Source organism: Morchella sextelata (assembly GCF_020137385.1).
Source record: "Morchella sextelata strain SCLS chromosome Unknown scls_15, whole genome shotgun sequence".
NCBI classification, from domain to species: Eukaryota; Fungi; Ascomycota; class Pezizomycetes; order Pezizales; family Morchellaceae; genus Morchella; species Morchella sextelata.
The window spans coordinates 1,609,346-1,636,182 of record NW_025408630.1 but is presented as its reverse complement, the minus strand read 5'-3'; the positions used below and the strand labels follow the sequence as shown (position 1 = coordinate 1,636,182).

Below are 26,837 nucleotides of genomic sequence, written 5' to 3'. Positions count from 1 at the left end.
TCCGGTTCTTTAAATCTTTTGTATTTCCATGCTAAGATATCACTTCGTAACAGTAGGCAACGTAGTCGCTCGGCATTATCATGGTTTGCCTGGGCGTAAGCTTGCTCGGCGCAACTGACCGATTCCTCCAAATCTGCTGTGGTCTCCGTTCTGTCATATCTAATCTGCAACAATTTAGCGAGGGACCTTAGTAGACTGCAACGGAAGATAGTACAATCTTTACTAGGGGTGTGCCAACTCGCGACCGCGAGTTGTACGTTGAGTTATGGGTATCAAATAAAATTTAATTCTCCCTCTACAATCATGAGGGGCCTTCGGCTCCATCCTCCTCCTCTCGTGAGTGCTCAGTACTTTGATGTGTCGTGCTGACTAATCAACATCCCTGCACTCAGCAGCCAATCAGACCGTTCCAATAATAGAAAAAATAGAGACAGTACATTATAGACATGCGCATATCGGTATAACGTCTTCCAGTGCCTGGCGCTGGTACTCTATTGAATCGTCCAAATCTCCTAGGTTATCGAGTCGAGTATACCTGGCGAAAAGTAAAATAGACAAATCGTGTAACATATTCCGCAAGCTCTTAGGCGATCTTCCATCTATCGCTACAACTGCCTCCTTAGCTCGTGCTATAGCCTTCTCTAGATCTTCCAATGCGTTGGACTTGTCAAACCGAGACCCCAGTTGGGAGCTAAGTTGGATCAAGGTAGGCGCCGCATCGTCGCCAGCGAGTCGTGTCGCCTCAAGTGCCATGATTGACATTTCAATAGCATTGTCTAGATCATCCAAGGATTCTGAGGCTTCATATCTTTTTCCCAAATGATATGACATAGCGGAGAAATGGACCGATTGACCACGCTTATCCAGGAATTTTAGCTAGGTCTCGAACCTCGAATCTATCACCATATTTAACAACCCTTACGTAGTCCTCGAAATCATTTGGCGTTTTAAAAACTAGGGAAAGGAAGAACGCCCATCGAGCGTGTTTAGGTACTACTTCCTCGAGCGCTCCGGGACCCTGGTCGATGGCATCCTCAAGGTCTTGGGGGTCCCGTAAAGCTGGATATCTTAGTTTAAGGAGTCCAGATTTTCGGGAGTATTCATGTATGTATAGCTCAGGGTCATCTTTCGGTGCTTTCTTGATTGCCTCAATGGTGAACTCTAACGCCTGATCAAGATCCTCAAGAGCACCTATATCGTCGTGGCTATATCTAGCCTCGAGGAGTGAAGCCAAGCTAGATAAACGAGCCCAATGCCTAGGGTCATCTGTAGAAATAATCGCCAGTTCCTCCTCGCCTATCTTGATAGCATTGTTTAGATCAAGGAGCTTTCCGTATTTTTTATACTTATGAAAAAGATTGGCTTGTAATCTTTCAAGCGCGTCTTCCCGATCGGGGTGCCCAACAGGTAATTCCGAAAATTTCAACTTGGCGAGATAAACTACGGCCGTAATATCTTCGTTAATACGCAAACGTTTATAACTATCTGAGAGGTAGTGGCCTAGATCCGGCAGTACGTAGTAGCAGGAGCAGGATTCGACTCTGTCTGCTTCTTCCGTATATTCAATTGATTTCCATAAATCTTCGGGGTTTCCCGACCGATCATATCTTTGATAAAAGTGTAGCCCCATGTGAAGTAATAGCCTGCGCCGATCGTGATGCCCTATAGGTAAGTTTGAGAGTTCTTTTTGAATGGCGCTGTGCGATATCTCTAAGAGTTCTGCTTCCTTTAACCGTTCAAATCCAGGAAACAGAAAGATTTCCAATTGATCCCATTTGAGCGTGTATGTGTCCACCAGGCTTTCGCTGGTGATAGCCGATTGTGCTGCCTCTCCGCATACATCGGTGGTCATTATACATGGGGAGATCGCAATGGTCAGGAAAACAACTCTTGATCCAGATCTCAAACTTTGTAGATGCGATAACAGGTGTTCAAGTCCCAAGATACGATTCGATGAATCCGCTGCACGAGATGTTTCAACAAGTTCAACGGCGATATCAAGATATTTGAGCTCCTGCGTACTTCTGAAGCTTTCATAAAGCAAGATAAGATCCTTGTCAACTCTACACTCCGAAGTGTCTCCGCGTAGTAAAGCTTCCAGAGCCTCCCTAGAACATGTCAACATCCTCTAGTATTCTAAGATTTTAATATACGTACTGCATGCAATTTTTACACATACATGTATGCATCTTAGCGACTCTGCTTTATAACTGATTGCGCTCTTTATCTAAGCGTGTATAGTGAGGATGTGATTATGATATGGGATATGGGATATGGGGCTGGGGTATGGGATCCCACAAATTATTATATAATGCCGTCTGTAGCATACGAGCAGATCTAGAGAAACCGTTTGTCCAGCTAAGTCGCCACTCAAAGGCCTCGTGATCTATCGGAACTCCACAGCTTATCAGTTTTTTTTTTTTGTCGATAAACGCTGAAGACCCTATAACATGGGCGCCCATTGATTGTCAAAGGGTGTGCACTTACTATCAACTTAATTCTGGCCTCTTGCCAACTCAGAATTCCACGTCTTCTCGCCTCGACGCAAGATCTTCGGAATCGATAGGCTAACGGATATGTTACCATGGATGAAGGTATTTTGTTTAACGAGAGGATGATTTGGTGATTAAAAGTTTTTCTTGAGTATCAATTCAGGTTACTTTACAAGTTGAGAAAGCTGGCGGTTTAAATATGACTGACTTGAATTAAGGCATGCAACGAAGCTTGGCGCGCGCTTGTCACATGTTAAGGCCATGTATCTATATATATGCATTACTGATAAGACTCACCGCTCAAGGAACTCTAGGATACATACATATGTCAACCTGCTTGCCTCAAGTTGGGTTTAGGCGATAGATCTAATCATTAGATATATATGTAGTTGGAATGGATATTGCCTACATTGGAATGCCATAAATTACGTATACGATGTATGTTGCTTACAAACTAAACCTATCATTTCGAATCATCCAGCTAGTCCAGCGCCGCTCAAGTGCATTAATTCTATTCTCATCTCAAAATATTAACAGCCTTACACTACTTCGGAGGTTGGGGGGTGAGAGAACGCAGAAAACCAATATACTTACCCCGCATTTATTAACACTGTTGGTATCCTGTGAATTCATCTTCTCTTCCACTTTCAAGATCAACCTATTCTTTTAGACATAGATATTATTCTCATGTCTTCAGGCTCCTTTCCCCTACCAAACTTTCCCTCGCCCCTGTCGCTCCGTCTGGGTTGCCTAGTAACCAATACTGAGAATCTCTATCAAGAAGTCCACGAGCCCTTCCCTGGCCGTCCATCTCAAGACGAATACGAAACAAAGGACCAGGGCGAATACAGCATAAACAACAAATCCTCTAAAACCTCGAGATTTACCTCTTGCCTCACTGAACTCCTCTCCATCTCACAGGAGCGGCAGAGTAAAACGGGCTTTGAACTGAAAACTCGGCTCGTAATAACTCACCACCTCCGAAACCACAGCACCTGGTTCCACAATGCATGTGGGACAGAAAGTACGCGCATCTGGCTCCAGCGGAGACTGAACGATAAAGATGATGTGTTCATGCTTGTCGGATTTTTTATCGTCACCGATGCGAAGCTTAAGACATTCGAAAATTACGGGAGAACAGGGAGCGGTATCGCGAATGCACCGGCTCTTCCCACGGGAGGCGCCCTCGAACGATTGAACACGATGTTGAGCACTGTCACCGCTGTCCAACGCACTAGTGATCACGATATTGGCCGCATGAGCCTTCTGGAATCAGCTGGCGAGCAGATCGTTGGTGTTTGCTACCGTAAGGTCAAGTTCAGAAGATTATTCAGTCGAGATGTCGGCCTACCATCCCTCGGTGAGAAGACACGATGGAAAGCGTTGTGGGGATGGAGGGGACCGAAGGTGAATGAGGAAGCTAGCGATGATGATGATGACTATGGCACTGATATTGAGGACGACGAAGAAGAGAGGGGTATGGGTGACCTGATTGAGGTGAGCCTCGAAAACGGGAGTAAGTCAGAGTATGGTGATCAAGACGTCTCCCCCAATCAGGGAGATGACTCAGGGAAGGATTCATCACCACCTGATCAAGCTGTCACTCTATCACACTCGATACCAGTCTCTAAAGAGAATCCGCAAGGCCTCTCTTCAAACCCGGAAGATAGAACGGATGCATCGGACCCAAATATCTCCATCGCCATAGCCTAGAATATCCCATCCAGATAGTACGTCTTTCCGTATATCATTCTGGGTTTATTTCCTTGGCAGAGAATGTTTTCTATAGCCTGGTTTTCCTATGTTATTGGTGTCATTACAGACGCCGATCAATTAGCCTACTCTCTGGTACCAATAAAAGTTCCTGATATTCCCGATAAAAGTTTAAAGGTACCGGTGTGTAACAACAACAAACGTGTTGACCTGCTGATCTTAACGAACTTTGTAAACGAGACAGAACAAGTTTATGATCTGTGTCTGGAACGATCCAAATCAAGGCGGCCTAGCCCGGGTTCTAATATTTTTTCTTCTGGACCTAGATATGCCTCTGCGCAATATTTTATCCACTGTTACTGTTAAAATCTCCTAATATGACTGGCACCAGCACAGTTACCCCTCGATGACCAACCAAGAACCTTGAGCATAAATACTTGTGTAATTTCAGCCAATCGCTTGGTTAGATATCGTCGACCTGGGTGTTACACTTTTGGCTGCCAAAAGTACCTATTCGTTGTTCGGCCAGTTTCGTCGTTGCTCTAAATATGAAGCGACTGTACGTAGAAGTACATCCAGGACACGATGGTATTGAAATAAATTAAAAGAAACAATCTCATACGAATCGTCATTTCAGGTTCACCGTTCACGATATCTGAATGATATTGATAGAATAGCATCTAGAGAAACGCGTGGCCGCATGTATAGTTGTTTATGTCGCTGGATGGTTTCTCGCTATCCGAATGTGATTGAAGGTGGAAGGGGGAGAGAGAGGCGGGGGGGGTCATCTCCTCTTATATCACGTCGGTGCTATGAGTGTGATCCCACATCAACACTAACTACTAGTGGGCTAGACTATGTCAGGGCTAGGGTTATATTGATTGGTCTTAGAGTTAGGCTTATGTGGGAAGTTGGAAAGACTCAAGCTCGGATTTTTAGGCGTGCATGTATACGTAGATTTGATCTCAACGCAACTTTTTTTTCTTTTAAGATCAGGACAACCGGGATCTGGGATATCAGGTGTACGTACGCCCATCCACCGCGTCGACGTCCTGCGTTCATATCTCCCGAAAAATCTACCGTATCAAACCTCTCTTTATCCAAGCCTCCGACTCATCATGCCGGCCATTTTTCCCCTCCGCTAACCTTCATATCCACCCCCCTACCTAGCCTTACTATCTACGATAACACCGGAATATAGGAGAAATACTAATGCGCGGCCTAACGTACGTACTAGCTCGATCCTGAGTGAGGATATCTCCGTCAATCGACCAAGCTCCGCACTATATATCTCGAGCCCCCTACAGTCTAAGATAAGTCCTGTTCTAAATCCGGCATGACCACCAGCTCCACGACACGCTGCAGAACATACAGGCCTACCCTTCGCGATATGAGGTTCCTCCGGTTGTGTATAAAACCGATGGCGGAGGAAGAGCGGGTTCCAGATTGTCCGGTTAGGTTTTGATTGTCCGGCGCTACCTCTTGGTTGTATGACAAGCTGGGAGTAGGATTACGGCGGCGAGTCTTGCGCTGGTGAGGTGTGTTTGATGGCAAGGCGGGTTCCTGTTTCCCAGTAATATCTCGTGGGATCTGGCTTTGTTTTGACAGACTTATGTTCTGCTGGCATATCTCGAAACTGGCATCAAGACAAAGAGACTGGATGATTGCGAGTACAGCAAGCAATACATGAGAAATTTTTGATAGGTAACTCAGCTCCACCCACAGTTACCATTAGAGTCTTTCACTGTCCTAACACGATTGATAGATACGACACCGTGTGAATTATAATCCCCCCGCAATATCACCCTGTGAAGCATTGTTCTAGCATACGATCCCAGGTATCGAATACATATAGGGGTAAGGGGTAAAATGGAATGAATATACACATAGGAGTCATACAATTCATTTCTGGAGAATCGGCCACCTACCAGACCCAAACTGCACATGAAGAGTTGAAAGCCATGAACCGAGCAACAGGGGATGATTTATGGCTTCTGAGCCAGAAAACTAACCTTAAGCATGAAAGTCTATCTCCTTACGTATACCAAGCAACATATTGAGTTTAGCCTCTTGCCCCGGGGCTAATTAACTTCTCGTGTGTAAATTGGATCTACAGAGGAATTACCTATAGATGAGACTATTTCCCGAGGTTAATTTATGGCAGGAAGTGGTGTGTGATGGGGTCCTATTACCGGCATGTATCTTGGGTGTAGATATGGGATTACAGTCAGGTTTTAACCGGTACAATTGAGACTTCCATTTTATTTCTTGAAGGCAATCTTTTTGGATACCGAGTGATATTTTGTGATTTATAAGCCCGTTTCGCTATGGAGTCCTTCCCTTCCTATATCTTCATATTCTAACTGTTCAGTCTGACTCATAATACGATTATTTATAGATTCCTTTGTTCTAGCAATATACCGTAGGCTTATGCTAGGACCCTTCTTATCGAGTGAGAACCTGTGATTGCACCTTTACCTGCCGGTGTTTTTTTGTCCATTGAGCATACATATGGGTTTGGGGGGTACTTTTGGCTGACTTGGTCAAGTTCTATGGCCGTGGTTTCGTCTGCTGGGATATTCTTGCTTGGTTTCGGGTTCGTAGGCGGTGGACGTGTGTGGCCAAGATATTTCCGTCCCGATCGATGCCAAATGGAATACTTTTTCTCTTGAAAACTACATGTACCTTTCTATAGACATATGGCTGAAGACTGCACTCATGTGATTTTTGTGTTGTATTACGTGTTTTATCGGCCACAGGAAGCTTAGGTGTCTGTACGCTTGCCATCCCTGGGCGGTAATATCTAAGTGTTATCTTATCGCATCTTATCATGATGAATACTGATCTCTTGGCATTTAGAACCAGTGCCTGCATAAAACCGCTAGTCCTGTCACGAAGGCATTAACCACCTCCAAGATTTCATGGTAAGTTGGAGATGTTGAGACGCTCACGGCTTCAATTTGGACGATACAGCAAGAATGAAGGCCGGGGATTAGTCCTTACATCGCCCAGAAGACCACATATGAGAACTGCAGCTGTGAATCCGAGAGATCTGCTATATTTGCTCTGATGATCATATTGAAGTACAGCCTTCATTATGTAGCGGGTTCTCAATGCGGGAGATGCCCTAGAATTGGCTTGGATCTGCGAAGGACGCGTATGCGTTCTTTCTGTGTTGTGCCAGAGCCTTCCAGCTTTTAAAAGACCACGACCCGACTCCCGCTGTAGAGTCGATGAGATTGCGGAAACGAGAGTAAAGATAACGCCATAGCTGAGGAAAAAACGACATCAATGTGCAACCCACAATTTATAATAAACCTCTCTTGTAAGAGGATGCTCAGCCCCTTTACCTCTCTACTTCGTTTCGATATCTTCTTAAATAATCTCTAACACTGCTCACTCCAGGCGTATTTAATTCCATTTCATGAGTTTCGTTATCACCTAGAAATTCAAAATCAAATCAAATGGCATCCAAAGGTTATCAGATCATTTCTGCAGAAATTATCTCCCCACACGTACGATAAACTTCCTAGTGGATCGCGTCATCGCCAACTGTTCACCTTTACCTATGCTATCTTTTGGATCGGGAATAGTTCATCCCGAAAGAAGCTCTAATGTCAGAGCCAATGGGAGAAGAATATCAATGAGTCTACAATGAACTTCGGATAGTCACCGTTAAAATGTTCATTTCTTTCGACCGTACAACGAAAACCAGTGAGCGTTATAAGGAAATTTCCAACCACCTGAAGTTACCCGATAGCGATCAACGAAAGAGACAGACTAGTAATGAACATTGTTCAAAGAAAAACCGGACCCCGTATTACTCCCAAAACTTAGAAGTAACGGTAAACACCCTTGCAGATACCATACTCGCATTTTCCAGCGCAGCACTTTCCGGAGCAGAGAATCTGCCCAGTTGGACAGCAGGTATCAAGTCTTGAAAGTCACAGGTCAGTAAAGGGTTCATTGGGAGTTTTGCTAGTTTATTAGAGCGTAAATCTTACGTTCTTCTTGCACACGCCGTAGTCGCATTTCTCGTCCTTCTTGCAGCAATTCTTTCCGCAGATTGTTTCGCCATAGTCGCATTGTTGCTTGGGAACACATTTGTAGTCTTTGCACTCCTCGTTTTTCTTGCAGCAGAACTTTCCGCACACGAACTCGCCATGGTAGGTATCGCACTTTGGTGGCTTGGGAACGCACTTGTTGTATTCGCACTTCTCGTCGGGCTTGCAGCATGCGTATCCACATTTCTGATCGTACGGGCAACTTTGCCTTTTCTCTGTGGATGGGGATCAATATCAGTATTGTCCACGGTATAGTATGGAACTGAAAGTTACTTACCAAAATCTCCTTCGTTGCCGACGCTCAAGGCTTGGGTGGTGTAGATTCCGATGAGGAAGATAAGTAGGAGGTAGGAGAAGAAAGAGGAGTAACGTGCCATCTTGAATGTCTCTGTTGTTGAAGTTGTAGATGTTGGGTCTGCAATACTCAGTTGAGGGCTGGTTGTCTGGATATCAATTGAGGGTTCTCGGAGGTCTTTATATACTATTTCTCACGACTATCAAGGTGAATATTCTATGATATGAGTATATTCAAGGGACCACGGTCAACTCTGTCGAGGTCACCAGAGGCTCGATCTCTATCGGGGTGGGGCAAAAATGCACGAGAGGTTGCGCCTGATTCCTGTCGGTAAATTTCTTCTACTCCACACCACTGGAAACAGCTAATAATCATGAAAATAGCCTCGTACTAGTAAACCAATCAGATTTAGGCTTCTTGAGGTACCCGAAATTCGGACTCAAGATTAATCGACATCGTACATGCTATCCGGGCGATGTCTAAACCTGTTAATAGAAACCTTAGGCCAACGATCAACTTCGAAAAATGCTATTTGCCACCCAGCACAACGGTTCCCGCAACTAGCAGTTTTGAACCCATTTTTTTATGGGGATCGACATGGAACCATCAATTTTTCTCCCCGCAGCCATCAATTTTGCAACCAGCATTTTTCAAAATTGATGGTTGGCCTAAAGTTTTTAATACACTCATTTGAGTACTGCGAATTCTCTCATTGGGGAACTTCTGTATAGTTATCCTTCACCATTCAGAAGAATTAGTACGCCGAAGATTGAATTCTAATTTCAATCAACGTCACTAGGCCAGGAAACACTATTCCAATTGGTAACACACTGCTTTGCCCGATGACATATGGATTGCTGCGATGGGCCTTCACTCATCGCACCGTATCACCCACCATCGAAGCTCAATGACGCTACAAGTTTGCATTAAGCTCTTTTTCTGACGTGTCCAGCTTACCTTCAGTTCCTTTGTCAGTAGCCTCTAATGGCTAAACATATCGCTCGCGAAGAAATAAGACTACTTCCCAGCAAGCCTAGAACAAGTACTACTAGCTAGTGCTGTCTTTCAGAGGATCTTGTGTGTATAAAGGAGGCCTTTCGAGTGTTCCATCCATCGTGACACGATCATCATGTGCACCAGAGTGATGCTTTGTGAAGCAGGTTCAGCTTATAGGCATATCACATGTGGTGAAGTCTATTTCTGTATCATGGTAAGGCGTTTTTATCATATTGATAGGGCTCGTTTCATGGTAATAATCTTCACGGGTTTCCTATATTGGTCACAGTTATCACATGAGCCAGGTTATACTACTCCTAATATTCGAGAAGCTTTGCTTCCTCTCCGCGCGATGCTCACCATCACTCAATCTTTGCCCTTGAATACCCACAACATCTTTTTATTTTCTCTCTTTCAGCTGCCGTACTACTATCTTAGAAAATAGTGCCTGTTGTTGCACTTTTACACGGAAGCAAAGGACACTTTGATGCACCCAAAAAGACAACTCAATTGCAATACTACGAGAACGATATGACTACATTTACCTCAACCCGCATCTATTTGGGTGTGCTAGGTTGCTCCATGGAACTAAAAGGTACCTGAAGTTCTGTATCTCTTGGCAGAAAGCCACAGATGGGAACCGATCGTTTTATTTTCGCGACAGCCAATAGGTAACAGAAAATGCGGCTCTGAGGTGTATTTTTTTCATTGGAAAACCAGTAGATCTAGCAATTTCATATGAGTGGGTTGCATTTTCGGGTACCAAATACCTGCAGTTGCGAGTACGATCTCTGTAAACCTAATATTAGTACTCGAGTTAATTACGTTCTCGGACGTAAATATTAAGGTGGTAGGGCACTTTTACTTGATTTGTAGGCGTGTAATAGCTCAAACGGATAGTTCCGTACGGAACTTCTGGGGTTTCGCTCATCATTCGCTTACCCCGTATTCTGGTATCTCCATCCAAAGGCCAATGAGACCTGTGTACAACCACATAACCACTTCTATGCTAAATTTAAGCTTCTATTGAGATCAGGCGAGGTACCGCTGGCACACTACCGTCGGGACAATCCCGAGGAAGTTGAGTTGGTACTTATCTTCCCCGCCATTCAACAGGTACTGAACGGTAAGGTGATTGGACGCATACCAGAAGCTTCTTCGCAAAGGCATATACTGTCATATGCATATCCACTGCTTTCACCTTTAGAAAAAAATCACTAAATCAGTGTTACACTCGGGAATCTGCCTGTAGCATTTACTACTCTTCAGTACTTGTAGTTTACATTGGGTAACTTGAAGGTTTAGTAGGTCCAGATCAATCGCTTTTGTCTCTCAGTAATCAAGTTGACACATTCAAGCGGACTCTATTAATCTTGTGCGCTTCTTTGAAGAATGTACTAGTATCGCATACTTTCGCACTTTGTAGAGAATGTTTCTTGGCGCGAGTAATACGGACCTGGCTGTATGTGTGTTACTATTGATAGCAACTATTGCATCTTGGCATCTGCTTCTCCACGATCCATCCAATGTTGAGGGCCTGCGTTGGCGATCTTTACACATCCACACTATATCGAAAACCATTATGTCCACATAATAGAGTGTTAATATAAAAAATCTAATTAGGTGAGACCTAGGGTTGCTGAAATTAATAAGCCCATTGGTTCCTCAGAAGGCGAGCCCGTGCCCACCTGGACGTATCGCGGGCTTTTCTTTGTCCTTTTTGTCTACTCGTGAACCTGTGTTTAAGGTTAAATTTTGTCTTTAATGGTATTAAGCTAATTTCTAGGCGTGATCTAACATATATTTTAAGGCCCATCCTCGTGCACGTGTCGATACGGACGGCCGCATAGGTTATTCTTTTCACATTGACGGTTGATCTGCCTTTGTGCAACAATTTACCGTCAGTCAGCTTACGATCACCCAATCAGCCCTAATAAACTCCTCGATATGGCCGTTTTTAAAAGCCATAGCATGACCCCAGGAATAATAGGCGAGACTGCTGTTGTTTGCTATCAGCGAGTGATAATCTGTGATTCATTAAAGCATTGATTGTTCCGATACGTGAATACGAGTCTTTCTTTCACATTCGGCAGCGGATATGGTATATTATTAGCAACTAACTTGATTTCGATCCCAGTCTGAATCATTCAAAACCCACCATGGGTCCGTGAGCGATGACGGATAGGTACCTTCACTTAAAGTTGATAGCGCACGTACATGTGGTTTTGAGGAATGATATCAACGATCGCACACAGAGGAAATATTCCAAATCATTGCTCCATACCTCAACGCCACTAGGACAACTAATCTTTTTAACCTACCCTTGTTGATGTCACCTTGACATCGGGAGTGATCATGAGTTAATTATTCAATTTTACAAACTGCGGTCATTTCTATTTCACTGGCTAAGACAAAGTTCCTGCTCCTTGGCCTATCCCTAGAATTTTCTATAATCCTAACCTTCCTGGAATAGGTAGCCTACCAATTCATCCTTGATCTCGCATTTTGTGGGAATCATCCGCATAATACTCATATAATCATTTCTCCGAGCATATATAAGAGTCAAAGCTTCAGGCTGGCTATTCGCCGTCCATATCAAGAGTAGAAAGGTTTATTGCCTTTGTAAGGCTGACATCACCGAGATAACTCCGAAATCTCCAGTACTGTACTAAATTCTTCGGAATCTTAATCAATAGAAATAATAATTGTTTAGGCAAGGCTGGTCCATGATCGATTTGTACCACTAGGAGCCACGTGATCTCGGGGTACACGACCGAATATATGAATTGATGTTGTCAGAAACAAGAATGTGGTTGTTACTACATTCCTCCAGAGACTAGGGTATTATAATATTTCTCACTTAAACGGGTAAATAAATTACTTGGGTCCGGTGTCTAGATCTTGATTCCCTGGTACTGTATGTGGTGCTTCGATTGCAACCCTCCAGAAGAAGACATTATAAACGATAAAATACCAAAGAGTGCACTCTTGTGCTCGTGTTGCACTGCACCGCACGGGAGTTCTAAAACAACCCCGCTCGAAAGAAAGCAAAGGAAAATACTCCGCCGCCAATTAAACAATATCAATCAATCGGTACTAACTAATATGTTCTATGGAAATATTCTTCTCCATACCCTGAAAATAAAAGCTGTACCTACCCCCTTGCATGCATGCATGTATAACAAGCTTTTACGAGACTATAGTAGAAGGGCAATAAGATACACATGTGACCTGTACGACCTTTAATTATGAGCCTTAGTGCTGTATCGCGACTCAAAACAGGTGTTTGAATGCAGGATTTCTTCTCGAGTACTCGTAATTTCATAGCTTTTCTGAACACGACCAATATTGCATGACACACAAAAAGGTGGATTTGACGCTTTTTTGTATGGTATGCAATAGCAGTCGTGTTCGGAAACGTCACGAACCTACGGGTACGGGTTCTACTGTCAACATAATTCCATGCATTATGCTAGCCCGCTGGTATACACTGCACTTCATGATATAGTAAGATCAATACAAAAGTAACGTGGTATGGCTTGTTGTGCCAAAGAGGACGAAACGGCGATCTGATGATATGTTTCCTAAATAATTCCCGTCAATTGAGAATGACATAATAGGCGATAGGTACAAAGCTCCTCCTGCATGTCCATGATTACATCGAGAAGATTAGGTTGGTTCCGTCTTGTCTTGTTTCATGTTACGGTAACCGCCCCGACTTCATTAAGATTTAGCTTCATCCTTAGTATCAGGTTTCAGTGAGCTCTTTAAGCTCGCAATACTAGGAAAACCAGTAATCAATAATCTCATGATCATGAATTGGAGAAAGAAAATTGGGTTTAATCCGCCTTATCTGTCCTCTATATGACATAATTCATGATCATGGTGCGAAGGTTCGGCCGGATATAAACCCCCACAAAAGTTGTGAACCCTCTTTCTCTTCCCTGCACACATAACCCAAGGCTTGACAAACAACCTATGAATCTCCATTATAATAAATTGGCATTGACGGCACTTTCCATAGAAGCAATGTTTTCGAATAGGTTAGTTGCTTCCTTTTATTCGTATCAGGCTTGACGATCGGTCTCTAAATCCCTCTTTTACAGGCCTGATATTCAGAAAACTATAAATAAAGCTCCATTGGAGAGCTCTCAAACCTCCCGTGAATTTGGAAGACAAAGGACCTCAGGGTCTTAACATTTGAAAGAGTTACACGTGTAATTTCTTCAAAGCTAAACATAAACAACTCAGTCAGGATTATTTTAAATAGTCTGAGAAAAAATGTATATGGAAGGCTTATTGACGTAAATTTCTAGATAAGATGAACGCAAGAGTTACATAGTACTAGTTTTATGCTTAGATTCTTCCTATTTCAAATAGGTACTATAACTTACCTAAATTGATTTGGCGTGCTTAATTCCGGCCCATATGAAGAATTACAGGAACCAACCCTAGCCCCACATCAGCAGACAATCCTGGATGATTCATTTAGCCAGCGCAGCAAGATCTCAACTTCGGTTTTGAAACTCTACGCCGTCTTTTCATACTAAGCCAACTCATTGATCATTGATATTTGAGCTATGAAGCCTCATATATGGGGAAATCGGGCAAATTATATCTCAACGCCTGTGGGTTAGGGGTCGAATTTTAAAGTCGAGAGTTAATTCACACACCATATCACTCTGATAGATACACAGATGCAGTGAGTATTGGGCTCTCAAAGCTCAATGGTCAACCAATTACCAAAAAATATTATGTACATCAGTCGTATCTTCGGCGTTGCCGGGGCATAGAGCTCTTAAATGATAGAGGCAGTCATCATTCAGGCTCTAGCTTTATTCTTTCTGATTCCTGTGGGTAGCCTGCAATCATGGTCAGACTCATCGGGTCTAGGCTCTCACATCAATGAGCTCATAGACTGTGTCAGATTTATTTCCCTCGGACTATTAGTGCCCATGTATATGTACAATCGTTCCACTTCTTGCGACTCAAAAACTGCCATTTTTCAGCCCTGTGTCAACACGAAGCCCAGCTATTACCAGACTGATCACTCGCTTTGATGTGCCTTTAAAACTACACCCTCTCAAATCCACCCATGGCCATTCATCCCGCTCATCAACCAACGATCATTGTGTAAATTGCGTCTGGGTAACATCCAAGGATTGACAGTCGGCCTGCATAGCCTAGATATATAGAGTATGCATTCGATATTCTGATCAAACTAAGTCATTAGTTCCTGGCATAATTGCATATCAGCGCACCAACCAATGAATGTCCCAGCCAGACAAAAGTGCACTTTATCATACACCATATCCCGATCTTACCCCTAGGCGTACATCTAGGTCTACAGAAAGTGAAAAAAGTGGGCCATCTACACAAACTCGCCTTCAAGGCTGGATTTGTTTGTCCGCTAAATTTAAGTACATGGTTGCACCTTGGGTTATCTCCCAGGAGATCGATGGGGTAGGTTTTAGTAGAGTAGTGTAATTAACTACCTATTTCTCACTCGCGATTGGTGTAGAAGGAGAGTTGGTACAAGGTTCTATGGTTGTAGTGAGACAGAAGTGCCTTTTAGGTGTGGTGCGGTAGTTCCCGTTGAGGAGTTCTGCAACTCCACATGGTCGACTTCCATCGGGAGGTTTCCCGGGATGTGGAAAATCAGGGCAAAAGAAAGTAGTGATGGGGCAGAAAATTATCGTACGGTGTTTTTCGAAGTGGCTATCATTAATTTCACGTGTCAACAACTGGTAGTTTGAATCGAGCTTGGAGCTGAGAGCTTCCCATTCCCACGATAGACTTCCAAAAGACTCTCATACATGATATTTACTAAAGATATGCTGTTGAGATGCCTGTCTAGTTGGCCTGCGCATCCATGCTCGTCCTACACTATTGAGCTGAGTCGATGGTGACTATACCGTTCATTCTCGAATAATCCACTATCCCCGTATTTGTATGTGGTAAGTCCGAACCAAGGCGAATTGGCGTATCAAACTTCACGGATTCACCCGGAATTAAGATTTAGCGAAGCGGGGATAGTGGATTTCTCGAGAATTAACGGTAGTCCTAGGAATTTCAGTAGTCTGCTAATGTCGAACAGAGTTGTAAAGAGTACTACTAGCAGCTCTTTATCATGACTATTTACTGATTCTAACGATTCTCGTCTACAAATCGACCCACTGTAACTAAACTTACGCTCTTTTTCTCTTTCCTGTACTCTCAAGACTACCGACCGCATCAAAACATGAAGATAATTCCTCACCGCTCGCGTCACTCAGGTTGACCCCACGACACTCCCGTCCCTCTCCCGATATGATGCTTCGTCGATATGCTCCATGATCTTCACAAGGGAAACGGTTGACCCCTCGATAGGGTTCTGTACACCAGATTATAGATAAATGCTCCGGCCAATGATAGTACTGGAGGAAATCATTACCTTGTAGTTGAACCGAACTCTCCGTACCTGGGGATATGGTTATGAGCGGTGTGAGCCTTGTTCGATGCGTGCTGTCTAGAATCAGCTAGATTATCCGCTGGTATCAGATAAACACGTTAAAGCCAGGAATATCATGTTCTGCTCTATGTGTGTACGTAGCAATGCTAGAGATATCTTATTAGTATTTTTCGAGTTAATATATCCCATATTTCTTTCTCTATCTCTCCAGCTACGCTCAGAGCATTGACTGTACATGAAGTAAAGTTCTCTCCCTCTGTCCCCGTGGTGTGAATTGATGACATACTCACAGCTCAAATGACTCTTTGCCGCCAAAAGCAGGGATCTCTACGAATCCCGAAATATGCCTGAGCTTTACCAAGGTTCAGCTCGTCAAAGAGGTAACGTTTTTGACCGAGTACCGTGTCAGACCTAGAATCGGGTCGTATGGCAACAGCACTAAAATCTTCACAAAAATCTTGGAGGCGAAAAGGCTCGGCAATAACCACAACCAAATTTGTATGGTAACGACCCGATTCCCAGTCTGACACGGTACTAGGTCAAAAACGTTAGTAGCGACACCTGGTAACGATAGTATCAAGGATAACTCGTTTGAGTAAGAAAGAGAATTTCCAATTTCTGGTGCGAACACCGTCGTGACCTTGCACGCTAAATAGGTAATAGCACCAGGTAATGATAGTTTTGAGGGAAATCTTTACACATGGGTCGTCGAGCCTACCCGGCAATGCTCTCATCCCCGATCGACTCCCATCATTTCAGAAGAGCTTCATTTTAGTATTCTTTTACGAGAAAGCATTCAAACCCGCTCATGTCAGACAATGCTGGGGCAGAGCATATGCATGTACTCCTCACTTTGGCACGGGAAAAACGCTATTTACTCACCATGACGAACCGATTTCTTAGCAATACGCCGTTATTGTCAAAATATTCTACCGAAGCCAGGTCTGTAAACTCTTACCTTTCCCTTGATTGATATGCATATGGCTGCGAGCAACAAAACAAAAGTAATCGTCAGCCTATCGTTTCAAAACACTCATACTATGCCTGAAAGCCCCCGGACCAGAGCACTTCAACATATCACCGGTCGCCTTAGCAGCTAGAGAATTCTGAATACCGCAACAACTGAGCAAAACTTAGATTCGTTTCGGACACTGAGTTCGATATAAAGGAAGTATTCCTTACACTTACCTCTTACCTCTCCGATAACAATAATCAAACCAGTCTCTCCCCGCAGTATAACTAAGTAACCCCCGAGTCTACCCTCAGTGCAAGTCGGGTCGACGGTACTCTCTGTAATGATATCGGGCTCACATATCATGCCCAAAACATGTATGATCATTTTTTCGGTATTTCTCTCCACGGTTTTAATCAATTCGACAACTGACATCTCATGCCATAATGTGCTTTATTATTCGTCGCCAGTACGAGAATTTTATGTAGAAAGACTGTAGAATCTGAGTCTCGACGGGCTCTGCGCTCCATGTTTTTATCTCTTTTTATTGAATTTAGCTGTTTAGGCGTTTAGGACAGGAATGTTGTGTGTGCGCTGCTATGGGAAATAAGCCACTAATCAGACTCAATTCTCCAACCCTCATACCATCTCGCGGAAAGTAAAATTGAAATCAAGATTCCTTTCGCCATAATAATAGAGACAGTTCAATATCAAATAACAGCTAATAGGGTGTCCATGGAAGCCGTGACAGGACACCCAGGATTTTATGGGACTCTCTGGCGGGGAATTGAACCCCGGTCACTCGCGGTTCATGAAATGACAAGCGAGTATACTAACCACTATACTACCAAAGATTGCTTGATAAGCTGATGCACACACAACATTCTATCGATTAATAATAAGCTCAGCCAGATTACTGGTTAAAAAAACCAAGCAAGCAAAAGCAATGCGGGAAGCGCAAAAATCTCTATAATATGGCGCGAGAAGCCATGGGGGGCGGGTGTCTCAACTTCAGCAAAAAAATATTGTTGCCACTGTCCTTTCCAGCTCACGTAAGAAGGGTGGGCCGTGGTGTTATTAGTAAGCGAAGTTGTTGGACTTCAGGTCAATGATAGCGAAGCAACACAGGATTGCCCTGGGGCTTGCACAACACCGAGTACATCAAATCAAGTTACGATTGAAAGTGTGGCCCCATATTATTAGGCCCTTTGCGCAAAAGACTCCAGCTCTGTCTGCGCAAATGGCCTATTATCAGTAAAGCCATAAACCTTGCTCTATCTATTATTGCTACACTATATATTTGGCAGCCGTAGGGCTGACCTCGTACCCAGTCTAGTATTTGTGGTTGATATGCCAAGACTTTCTGCGAAAGTTGGCGTAACCAAATACCAGCCTGGTGCAACTCGTTTCCAAGGAGCTCAAGTGGTTTCCGGACAGCGTCCGGAACCCGTTAACGCATTCCGGTCCAGAAGGCACCCAGATATTTCGTGTTTTTGTCAAGTATAACTGCATCAGAATGTATAATACACATCGGATATCATCAATCTATATTTCTATTTAGTTCCGGACAATATTGAGGATTTTACAGCGCTATTTCAGTTCTCCAGGAACCCAAATTTGGTTCCGTGACTGTCCGGAAACATTTCGCCGTTCCGGTTCAATCTTGGCGTCTTGGCATTACATCTCCATACAAAAATTTCACGAGTCGCACCAGCCCCAAACTTTGGCAGAAAAATCACATGACTGCCAAGAAGTTTGGGGATGGGGTCGAGCTCACCGTAGGGCCTGGTTATTAACTGCGCACGAACATCACTCCTTTAATCGGGAAAATGCCACAGAAAGCCACAGGTGCATGCTGATTACAGACGAAGGGATAGGATCGGCCAGCATACATATTTCTATTAACTTACTAGGGTACCTGTTATATAGCCAAGACTTATAACGGTGCAGGCTATTTCTAATAAGTATATAGATATACCGATATGCAATGTGTTATTTAAAGGTTTTGATTGGCCAGGTTTGAGGGGTTTTCTTTTTCTCTATCAAATATGTTTGCCAGTAAGTAGATATTCTATCAAATATGTTGGAGTTAGTAGATATTCTATCAAATATGTTTGAGTCAGCCAGTAGATATTGGTTCCAACATAACTTGAGTCAACCAAATAGTATATCAGATATGTGCACAGGGCATCTTGGGGTTTCAGTGATCTTAAGCGTTGGTAAACTGATATTGTTTAAGCCATAACAGTTCCTACTCCGGCCAAAGGCCGGTAAATGCTTGTATTATATAAAGTTAGAACATACCAGCCAATGCTGAGGGTAAGTGATCAGAATCCGATAAGTGAATGTTGCGGTTAATACGTGTATTTGTCTTATCACTTTTCGCTACCTCTATCGTGTGGCTTCGCCACCGCCACGCGCCACAACGGGGAGGACAAGTATGTAGCTTAGTTAGCACTCATTACACAGTACCAAGACTTTCTTAACACGACTGCACTACTACTAGTAGTGGCCCAGCTCGCGACCGCGAGTTGTACTTTGGATTATGGGTATCAAATCATGGTGGAATCGGAGGCCTTCAATGGGGGTCCTCCTCTCGTTAGTGAGTGCTCAGTAGAGTACTTGGATGCGTCGTGCTTATTAAACCTCCCCTGTCGCTCTCGACCAATCAAATGCCGTTTAGAAAAATCGTTATTTGTATTATTTATATGCAGAGTGGCACCGCTCTGCCATACAAATAACCCTATACATATTGCATATTCTTAAACAAGGTTTAAGTAGCTAACTTATCCAATAAGACAATAATTTTACCCCACGTTATACCCCCATACCCAAGTACTAATGTAGATGAAGCTCAAAGATCTTAGCACATACACTTTAACTCCACACACCACAACACAGTGCGAACCCCCACCACTCAATCCTCGCTCAAGATGACCTTCTCCAGCATCACTTTGGGAGATCTGGCTACCGAAGCCTCCGCCCTATAGCAGGATCGCGCTGAGTTGCAGCATCATGTTAGGAATGTAGGCAGGAACATGGCTATGCGCAAGAGGGAACTTCTGCAGAGGTTACTTGATGATGAATCTAGAAAATATGAAGGAAAAGATACGGATAAAGCAAACCTTCTGTTGGACCTCGTCGCTCAATTCGTCTTGGTCGAGCCAAAAGTTGAATCCGTACGTCCCCCTTTCCATACTCCCCTTTGCCTAGAACAATTAAAGTGATACTAAGGTGTCCATTAGATCGCCGCCGGGGATATGGATAACAGGTTTAAACCCTGCCAATATTCACACCCGTATCTAAAGGCCACCGCAAAGACCGAAAATGTGGTAGAAAAAATTACTCAATTCGCATAACCATGAGCACCCCGCCCAGACCACGGAACCTACTATGTACATCCCTTGAAACCCACATATATATCCCGCCTTGCACGCCAGCGAGCAGCAGCAGCCAGTCGCTCGTCTTCATGAGTTATCACTCACTTCCGCCCACACTTTACTCCCCACATCACCACCGATACTAGCCCGGAACTCATTTACTCGCCTGCCAGCATAAGGACCACAAACGGGGGTGCCAAAGCCTGTGGCAGAACGGCGCCACTCCGTAAGGTTAATCCCTGACTTTAATTGCCACTCGTACTTTCTGCTTCTTAATATGCTGGTTATAGGTGAGTACTACTACATAGTACTCCCGGCCGGCCTGGCGACCTGCCTAGCTCGGTGTCGATAATCAACTCTACTGCTAGCTAGCTGCTCCTGCTCCCTCTTTTTTTTTTTTTTTTCAACAACGATGGATTTCAAACGTAAGATGTACGCAACCACGCCCAACCCCCCTGTCCCTGTCCCGCACCAGGAGGTATGCGGTGTGCTGTCTGCATCATGGCATAGCACTCGACACTTGTCGCTGTCATGATCGACATCGTTCTATATTACGAGCTCCGCTGCGCGCTCTGTGTGTTGTGTTGTGGTGTTGTAATACCGTGCTCACCCAGCCACAGGCGGCGGCGGTGAAGCTACATGTAGTTGTGGTTGTGTGTATCTCGGTGTCTGATCTACTGCTTGCAATGCAGTGGGGGATTTGACATGATGTTGCGACGTTTGCGGATGTGGTGTCGTGATATGATGGGGTCGGGTTATATAAATTAGGTGGGGTTAGGTTGTTAGGTTTGACGCTGCGGGCCTTTGGTTTTCGGGGGTGAATATGCTGGATATGGATGTTGATACTTATATACGTGTAGTTGTAGCTGTGGTGGTGGTGGTGGTGGTGGTGGTGGTGATTGCGGTGGCGAGTGTTGTAATGAGTGAGAGAGCACTATACGTACATGCACTATCGATCTGGCAAGAACCCATCACTAGCACACCTACCCGCTCCCGCATCCCCATCTCACCCATCCCATCCCATCCCATCCCATCTCATCCTCCCACTACTCCAACCATCCCGCCATCTTACGTCCACACACCCCACTTCTCCCAACTCCATCCCGCCAATGACCCGCCAGCCCACTTAACCGCAATCAAACTCGCCGGCAGCTGGTTATATAATTCCAGTCACGACAAATCAACATCCCATGCAGTGTGGTCCACGATGGCGAAGCACTTCGTTCCTCGAGCTGACACGAGGTATACTCTTCAACGAGGCCGATGTACCTCGATACATGGTATATTCCTCGAGTTGACTCGAGTCAACTCAATATATACCGGGCTCTTCGGACTTCCAGAACAGAGATACTCGTGTAATATACACCCCGAGTGATCGAACCAGATAAGAACTATTGAGAACCCACTGCCAAGGCCTACCTCGAGGAGCATCGAGACAACTCGAGGCATAGGTGTAGATATATGGCTCGAGGCAACCCAAAGCAGATCTCCTCGGGGGGAGAGGCAACTCGTCGTGGGCCACACTGAATCCCATGCATGAGCCATTGTCCAAGACGAAAAAAAAAAACCGATTTATTAGCACACATATCGTGGTATTAATACACCCCCCAATAAAAAGCGATTTAATGGGCGTACCTAGCTGGTTTTGTATTATAACGTTAAACTATATAGCGATAGGTTATCTGGCCGGTATTTTTTAACGCCGGAATTGTAAGGTCCTACAATCTATCCCCTTCAAAGATTGGCAGCTCGGCCGGTCGAGGCCGAGCCTGAAACAGAGAATGCGAGTACTCGTAAATTCCTGACGTTTCTGAGCACGATTGCTATTGCATACCATACAAAAAAGCGCCAAATCCACCTTTTTGCATGTCATGCAATATTGGTCGTGTTCGGAAACGCTATGAAATTACGAGTACATGTAGCTAGCTACAGATTCGTCTGTCTCGACTATGAAGCTCCAGGCTTTGGCTTTCCTGTTTCTGAAGAACAGGTGGGCTGTGTTTGGGGCCGGGGCGGGTGGGTTTTTTTTTTTTTTTTTTTAATTTATTTTCGATTGGGAGAAAGTGTTGGGTTATATTATCCGTGACCGGAACTATTATATCACGTTCCATATCACACACACCCCGGCCGCGGACGCAATACCATAGAATCATGCAGAATCACTCGGCGCGCTCTCTCTTTATGTATCCCGGCGCCCCATCTCTTGATTCCCCTTGGTTTCCGTACCGCACCGCTGGCCATACACCGCCACTATCTGCATTTCTCTTATAGCTACATGTACCTACATAGGCATTCAGTGAAAAATCGCCCCGTTGCAAACGAACGCCTTAATAGTAATATATATACTGCATCACCTATACACCCACCCACCCACCCTCATTCTCTATTAATCCCCACCGCCACCGCCACCACCCCGTCCAGCCCACCGTCCGTAACTGTCCAAAACAGCCGCCTAATGCAATAATAACCCATATTCATACTAGCCCGTCATAGTCCATGGATCCGATCCGTCACAGTCCATCACTCACCACCCCCCCCCCCCCCCGCGCCTCTCTCCTCTCCCCTCTAGCTCTCCTCCTCTCTCCTCTCTCCTCTCTCCTCTCCTCTCTCCTCTCTCCTCTCTCCCCTCTCCTCTCTCCTCTCTCCCCCCTCTCTCTATACATATAGCTAGCTACCCCCTGATCTTTGGTTTTCCGTAACGGATCGACCGCCCATACATCGGCATGATGTTTCTCTAGCTAGCTACATGTAGTTATAGTTGTAATGCATCGCGATATCGCCTGTACGTATGCTCCACCCCATACACTGTAACTCTTCCAGACCACCAGCCAGACCCGCGCGCGGTTTCATCGCAAGCAAGCAACGAACAAAAAAACGGTACCATCCAGATCGAGAACAGGCACGCAATACCGGCATAGCCCATCACAGCCCATCACTCACCCCTCTCCTCTCCCCTCCCCTCCCCTCCCCCCCTTCCACCTCCACCTCCACATATCACCAACACACACACAGGCACCTCGAAAAAAAAAAAGTCAGGGCCCAAATCCATTTATTTCATATATCAACCACACCACTCAAACCACAAACCACGACTCACCAACTCACGAATAACGAATAACAAAAAGAACAACCAACACGACGCAACTACAGCGAGCTAATAATACATGCCTGTGAAAAGCACCTCCCACCCCCCAATTGTCTTCACCTTTCATCATACCCCTACCTAGACCCTTCCTCATCCCCATCCCCGTCAACTTCATCTTCATCTGCGTCTTCGTCATTCATAACCCCCCCCCCCCCCTTCCCCCTTCACTAGCACTCACGAAATAGAAACGAGTACACGATAAAAGGAACCGGACTGCATAAAAGAACAAGAACAATGACAAAAAGCCGACCGACCCGTTCAATACCACTATAGGAAAACACGATATTGTGGAACAGACATAAAAAAGAGAAGACTACAGACACTCACTCACTCACTCACGTACACAGGAAACTCAAAAACAATATAACAACCAAAAGAAAAAGTCGAAAGCGACGTACGTCAAAAAGAAAAAAACTAAGAGTTTAAAAAAAAAGAAAAAAAAACTACAGAAAAGAACGACCACAAAAAAAGCCGCCACCTACAAACAAAACCCACCCCCAAAAAAAACACCTACCTGCCCACCTCCGACCCCACCACATCCCTATACTTCCCCGCCAACCCCGGCCACCACTCCCGCCCCCTCTCCAACACCTCCAACACCAGATCCACCTCCGCCCGTCCCCCGCGCCCCTCCCGGCACCCCACGGCCAGCATCCGCCCCGCCACAAACAGCACACCGCACAAAAACGGGTTCGCCAGCGCCCCGCCCTCCTCCGTCGCGCAATTGACCAGCATCTTCAGCCCCGCCATGATATTGCCGACGGCCGCCTGCGCGGCCTCGGAGCCCGGCTCGTGCAGCAGGATTGTGCACACGTGCAGCAGCAGGTTGAGCTGCGCGACGTGCGTGAGCTCGCTGCTGGGCAGGTTGGCGATGGAGCGGTACTGCCGCGGCAGCGACAGGCGGAAGCGCGCGAGGGTTGTTTCGAGCGCGTCGAATTGCGTGCGTGTGGGCGGGTGTGGGGAGTGTGTGTGCGCGATGATGTGGCCCATGAGGATGCACAGCTTGCGGATGTAGTGGTATGGGCTTCTCGGAGGCGCAGAGGCCGGCGTCGGCGTGATGAGATCCGAGAGCTGGTGGGCAAACGGTTCAATCACGATGTGCGACATTTGCTACAACAAAGATTCCAGTCAGTATATCATTACCACTACTCGTCACTCACGGAAAAAAAACATACCTCAATCTCGCCGCTCTGGAAAACAGCCTCGTCCACCGGAAAGTTGACGCAAAACACCCTCTCGTCGACGACCGTCGGCCACCCAGGCGCCCACGAAACAAGCCTGTCCAGCATGAACACAGCCCACACGGCCCTGCGCCTCTCCTCCAGCTCCTGCTCGCTCCTCGCCAGCGGACCCACGCCCGCGCGCCCGCTGCGCCGCGGCGAGTCAATTTCGTGCAGCCCGAGCGGCGTGCACATGCGGTAGGCCTTCGCCAGGTGGACCCACAGCTCGGCCATCTCGGCGGTGACGAGGCAGTACAGGCAGATGTAGACAGCCGCCTGCACATTCAGGAGCGTAAAGTTGCCGCGCGTGACGGCGTTGTCGAAGCCACGCTTTGCGGCGGCGGCCCACGGCGCGGACAGCGCCGACACGGCCGACGACGGGTTGATGTGCGCGGCGAGCGAGGCCAGCACGTACGAGAGCGGGTTGGGCCGCGAGAGGGGGCCTCCGGCGGCGATGTCGGCCATGATGGCGGTGCGGTACAGACACGGCATGAACGGGTGGATCTGCTCAAAGAAGGTCTCGATGAGCTCGGCGAGGGCCGCCGGCGAGGGAAAGTCCGCGTCCGGGGTGTCGCTCTCGACGATGGCGGGCTCGGGCCATACCAGCTCGTTGTCGCTGCCGGCAAAGGGCGACGCCTGCAGGAAGTGCGCCGTGAACAGATTGGCCGACGACAGCGGGGCCTCGGTGGAGCGCGGACGCTTCGCGGGGGGCTCGTGTGACTGCCGCTGGTTCCCGTTTGTTGGTGCTGGCTGCGCGCTCGGACTCGGGCTGGGACGTGTCGCCGGGGGAGAGGACGAGCCGTGGTTGATGGCCGTGAAGGTGTTCTGCGACGAGGTCGGCGCGGACAGCAGCGGCGGCGTTGAGGGCGGCTGCGCGGTGCGAGGGGACGGCCCGTGGATGACCAGCGGGTGCGCCTCCTCGACGTTCGTGTTGACGGCGGGTGGTACGGGCCATCGGTTCGCGTTTGAGCTCGGGGTTGAATTGTTTGTTTCTATTCCCGTTAGACCCCCCCCTCTCTCTCCCTGCACACTGAGAATCAAAGAACACTTACTGCTAGCATGGAAGGACGACGAGGACGAGTGGATCTTTGTCACGGTGGACAGCCCCCCCGTCGAGTACACGCACCGTCTCTCGAGCCTGTCACAGGCACTGCACGTGGGTTTCCCGCCCTAAAATCATTGACATTAGCATTGCACGCCACCGAGAACAGACGCGCGACTCACATCACACTTGCGCTTCCTCGAGCGACACGACAGACACGCCTGGTTCCGCTCGAGGACCTTCTTTGTCTGCGGCGTGACCGCGCCGGCGGCGGCCGCGGCCGCGGCAGTCGTCGAAGCGGTCGTGGCGGTGGTGGCGGTGGTGGTGTTGGCGGCCACGGACGAGGTGCTCGAGGACGCCGAGGTCGTCGACGAGTTTGAGGACGTTGTCGTTGTCGTGGACGAGGTGGAGGCGGTCTCGAGGGGGCGCTTTGCGGGGATCGAGGACGGGGTCGGGGCGCTGCTGACGGCGATGGAGTTTAGCAGCGGGGGGGGAGTGGACGGGCTGGCGGCCATGATGGTGGATGTGTGTATTTATATGTTATGTATATTGCAATAGGATCGAGAAGGGCAATGATCAGAGTGCGTGTTATATAGCACCTAGCCTACAGTATTCTATGTGGAGAAACGGGGGGGGGGACTTTGTTGTGAACGTGTAAGTAGGTGTGGTGCTATGCGTCGAGACGTGGCGGGGGGGGGGGATAGAGAGAGAGAGCCTGTTACTTTACGACACGGAGTGAGCACTGTGCACGAGATCGGGCAATGGACGTGATGCGTGTTGTGGGCGTGATAACGTGTGTGTGTGGAAGGGTATGTAGTAGTTGTGGTTGTGCAGTAGTAGACAGCAGCAGCAGCCAGCAATTGCCGGGTGTGCAATAAGACCGGGGGGGGGGGGACGGGGTGTGGGTGTGGTTGTGGTTGTGGTGGAGAGGGACAGAGAACAACCGCAACGACACGCTAGGAGAGAGACGGGCAGAACGGTCACCGACACCAAGGCGACAGAGCAGAATGGGGGAGTGGGGGAGAAGATCGAGATAGATCTGGCTGGGGGTGGCTATGGGGAAGAGGGGGGGGGGGAGATTATAATA

General features: G+C 46.5%; 5 protein-coding genes across 5 annotated transcripts; 2 read left to right on the top strand and 3 right to left on the bottom strand.

Annotated features, from left to right (window-relative positions):
* Nucleotides 1–438: 438 nt before the first annotated feature.
* H6S33_003714 (uncharacterized protein) lies at nucleotides 439–2,189 on the bottom strand (the record flags this gene model as incomplete). The annotated part of the gene is made up of 4 exons (XM_044835086.1): nucleotides 439–858; nucleotides 923–1,962; nucleotides 2,023–2,108; nucleotides 2,158–2,189. 4 exons carry the CDS (start codon nucleotides 2,187–2,189, stop codon nucleotides 439–441), a joined length of 1,578 nt encoding a protein of 525 aa, XP_044692075.1.
* A 990-nt stretch (nucleotides 2,190–3,179) lies between these two features.
* H6S33_003713 (uncharacterized protein) lies at nucleotides 3,180–4,205 on the top strand (the record flags this gene model as incomplete). Its single annotated transcript, XM_044835085.1, has 1 exon — nucleotides 3,180–4,205. One exon carries the CDS (start codon nucleotides 3,180–3,182, stop codon nucleotides 4,203–4,205), a length of 1,026 nt encoding a protein of 341 aa, XP_044692074.1.
* Nucleotides 4,206–8,135: 3,930 nt separating this feature from the next.
* H6S33_003712 (uncharacterized protein) lies at nucleotides 8,136–8,646 on the bottom strand (the record flags this gene model as incomplete). Its single annotated transcript, XM_044835083.1, has 3 exons — nucleotides 8,136–8,141; nucleotides 8,210–8,484; nucleotides 8,547–8,646. 3 exons carry the CDS (start codon nucleotides 8,644–8,646, stop codon nucleotides 8,136–8,138), a joined length of 381 nt encoding a protein of 126 aa, XP_044692073.1.
* Nucleotides 8,647–20,001: 11,355 nt separating this feature from the next.
* H6S33_003711 (uncharacterized protein) lies at nucleotides 20,002–20,322 on the top strand (the record flags this gene model as incomplete). The annotated part of the gene is made up of 2 exons (XM_044835082.1): nucleotides 20,002–20,142; nucleotides 20,209–20,322. The coding sequence occupies 2 exons, from the start codon at nucleotides 20,002–20,004 to the stop codon at nucleotides 20,320–20,322; spliced, it is 255 nt and encodes an 84-aa protein (XP_044692072.1).
* A 3,676-nt stretch (nucleotides 20,323–23,998) lies between these two features.
* Nucleotides 23,999–26,265, bottom strand: H6S33_003710 (uncharacterized protein; the record flags this gene model as incomplete). Its single annotated transcript, XM_044835081.1, has 4 exons — nucleotides 23,999–24,598; nucleotides 24,664–25,700; nucleotides 25,761–25,878; nucleotides 25,933–26,265. 4 exons carry the CDS (start codon nucleotides 26,263–26,265, stop codon nucleotides 23,999–24,001), a joined length of 2,088 nt encoding a protein of 695 aa, XP_044692071.1.
* Between the last annotated feature and the right edge of the window lie 572 nt (nucleotides 26,266–26,837).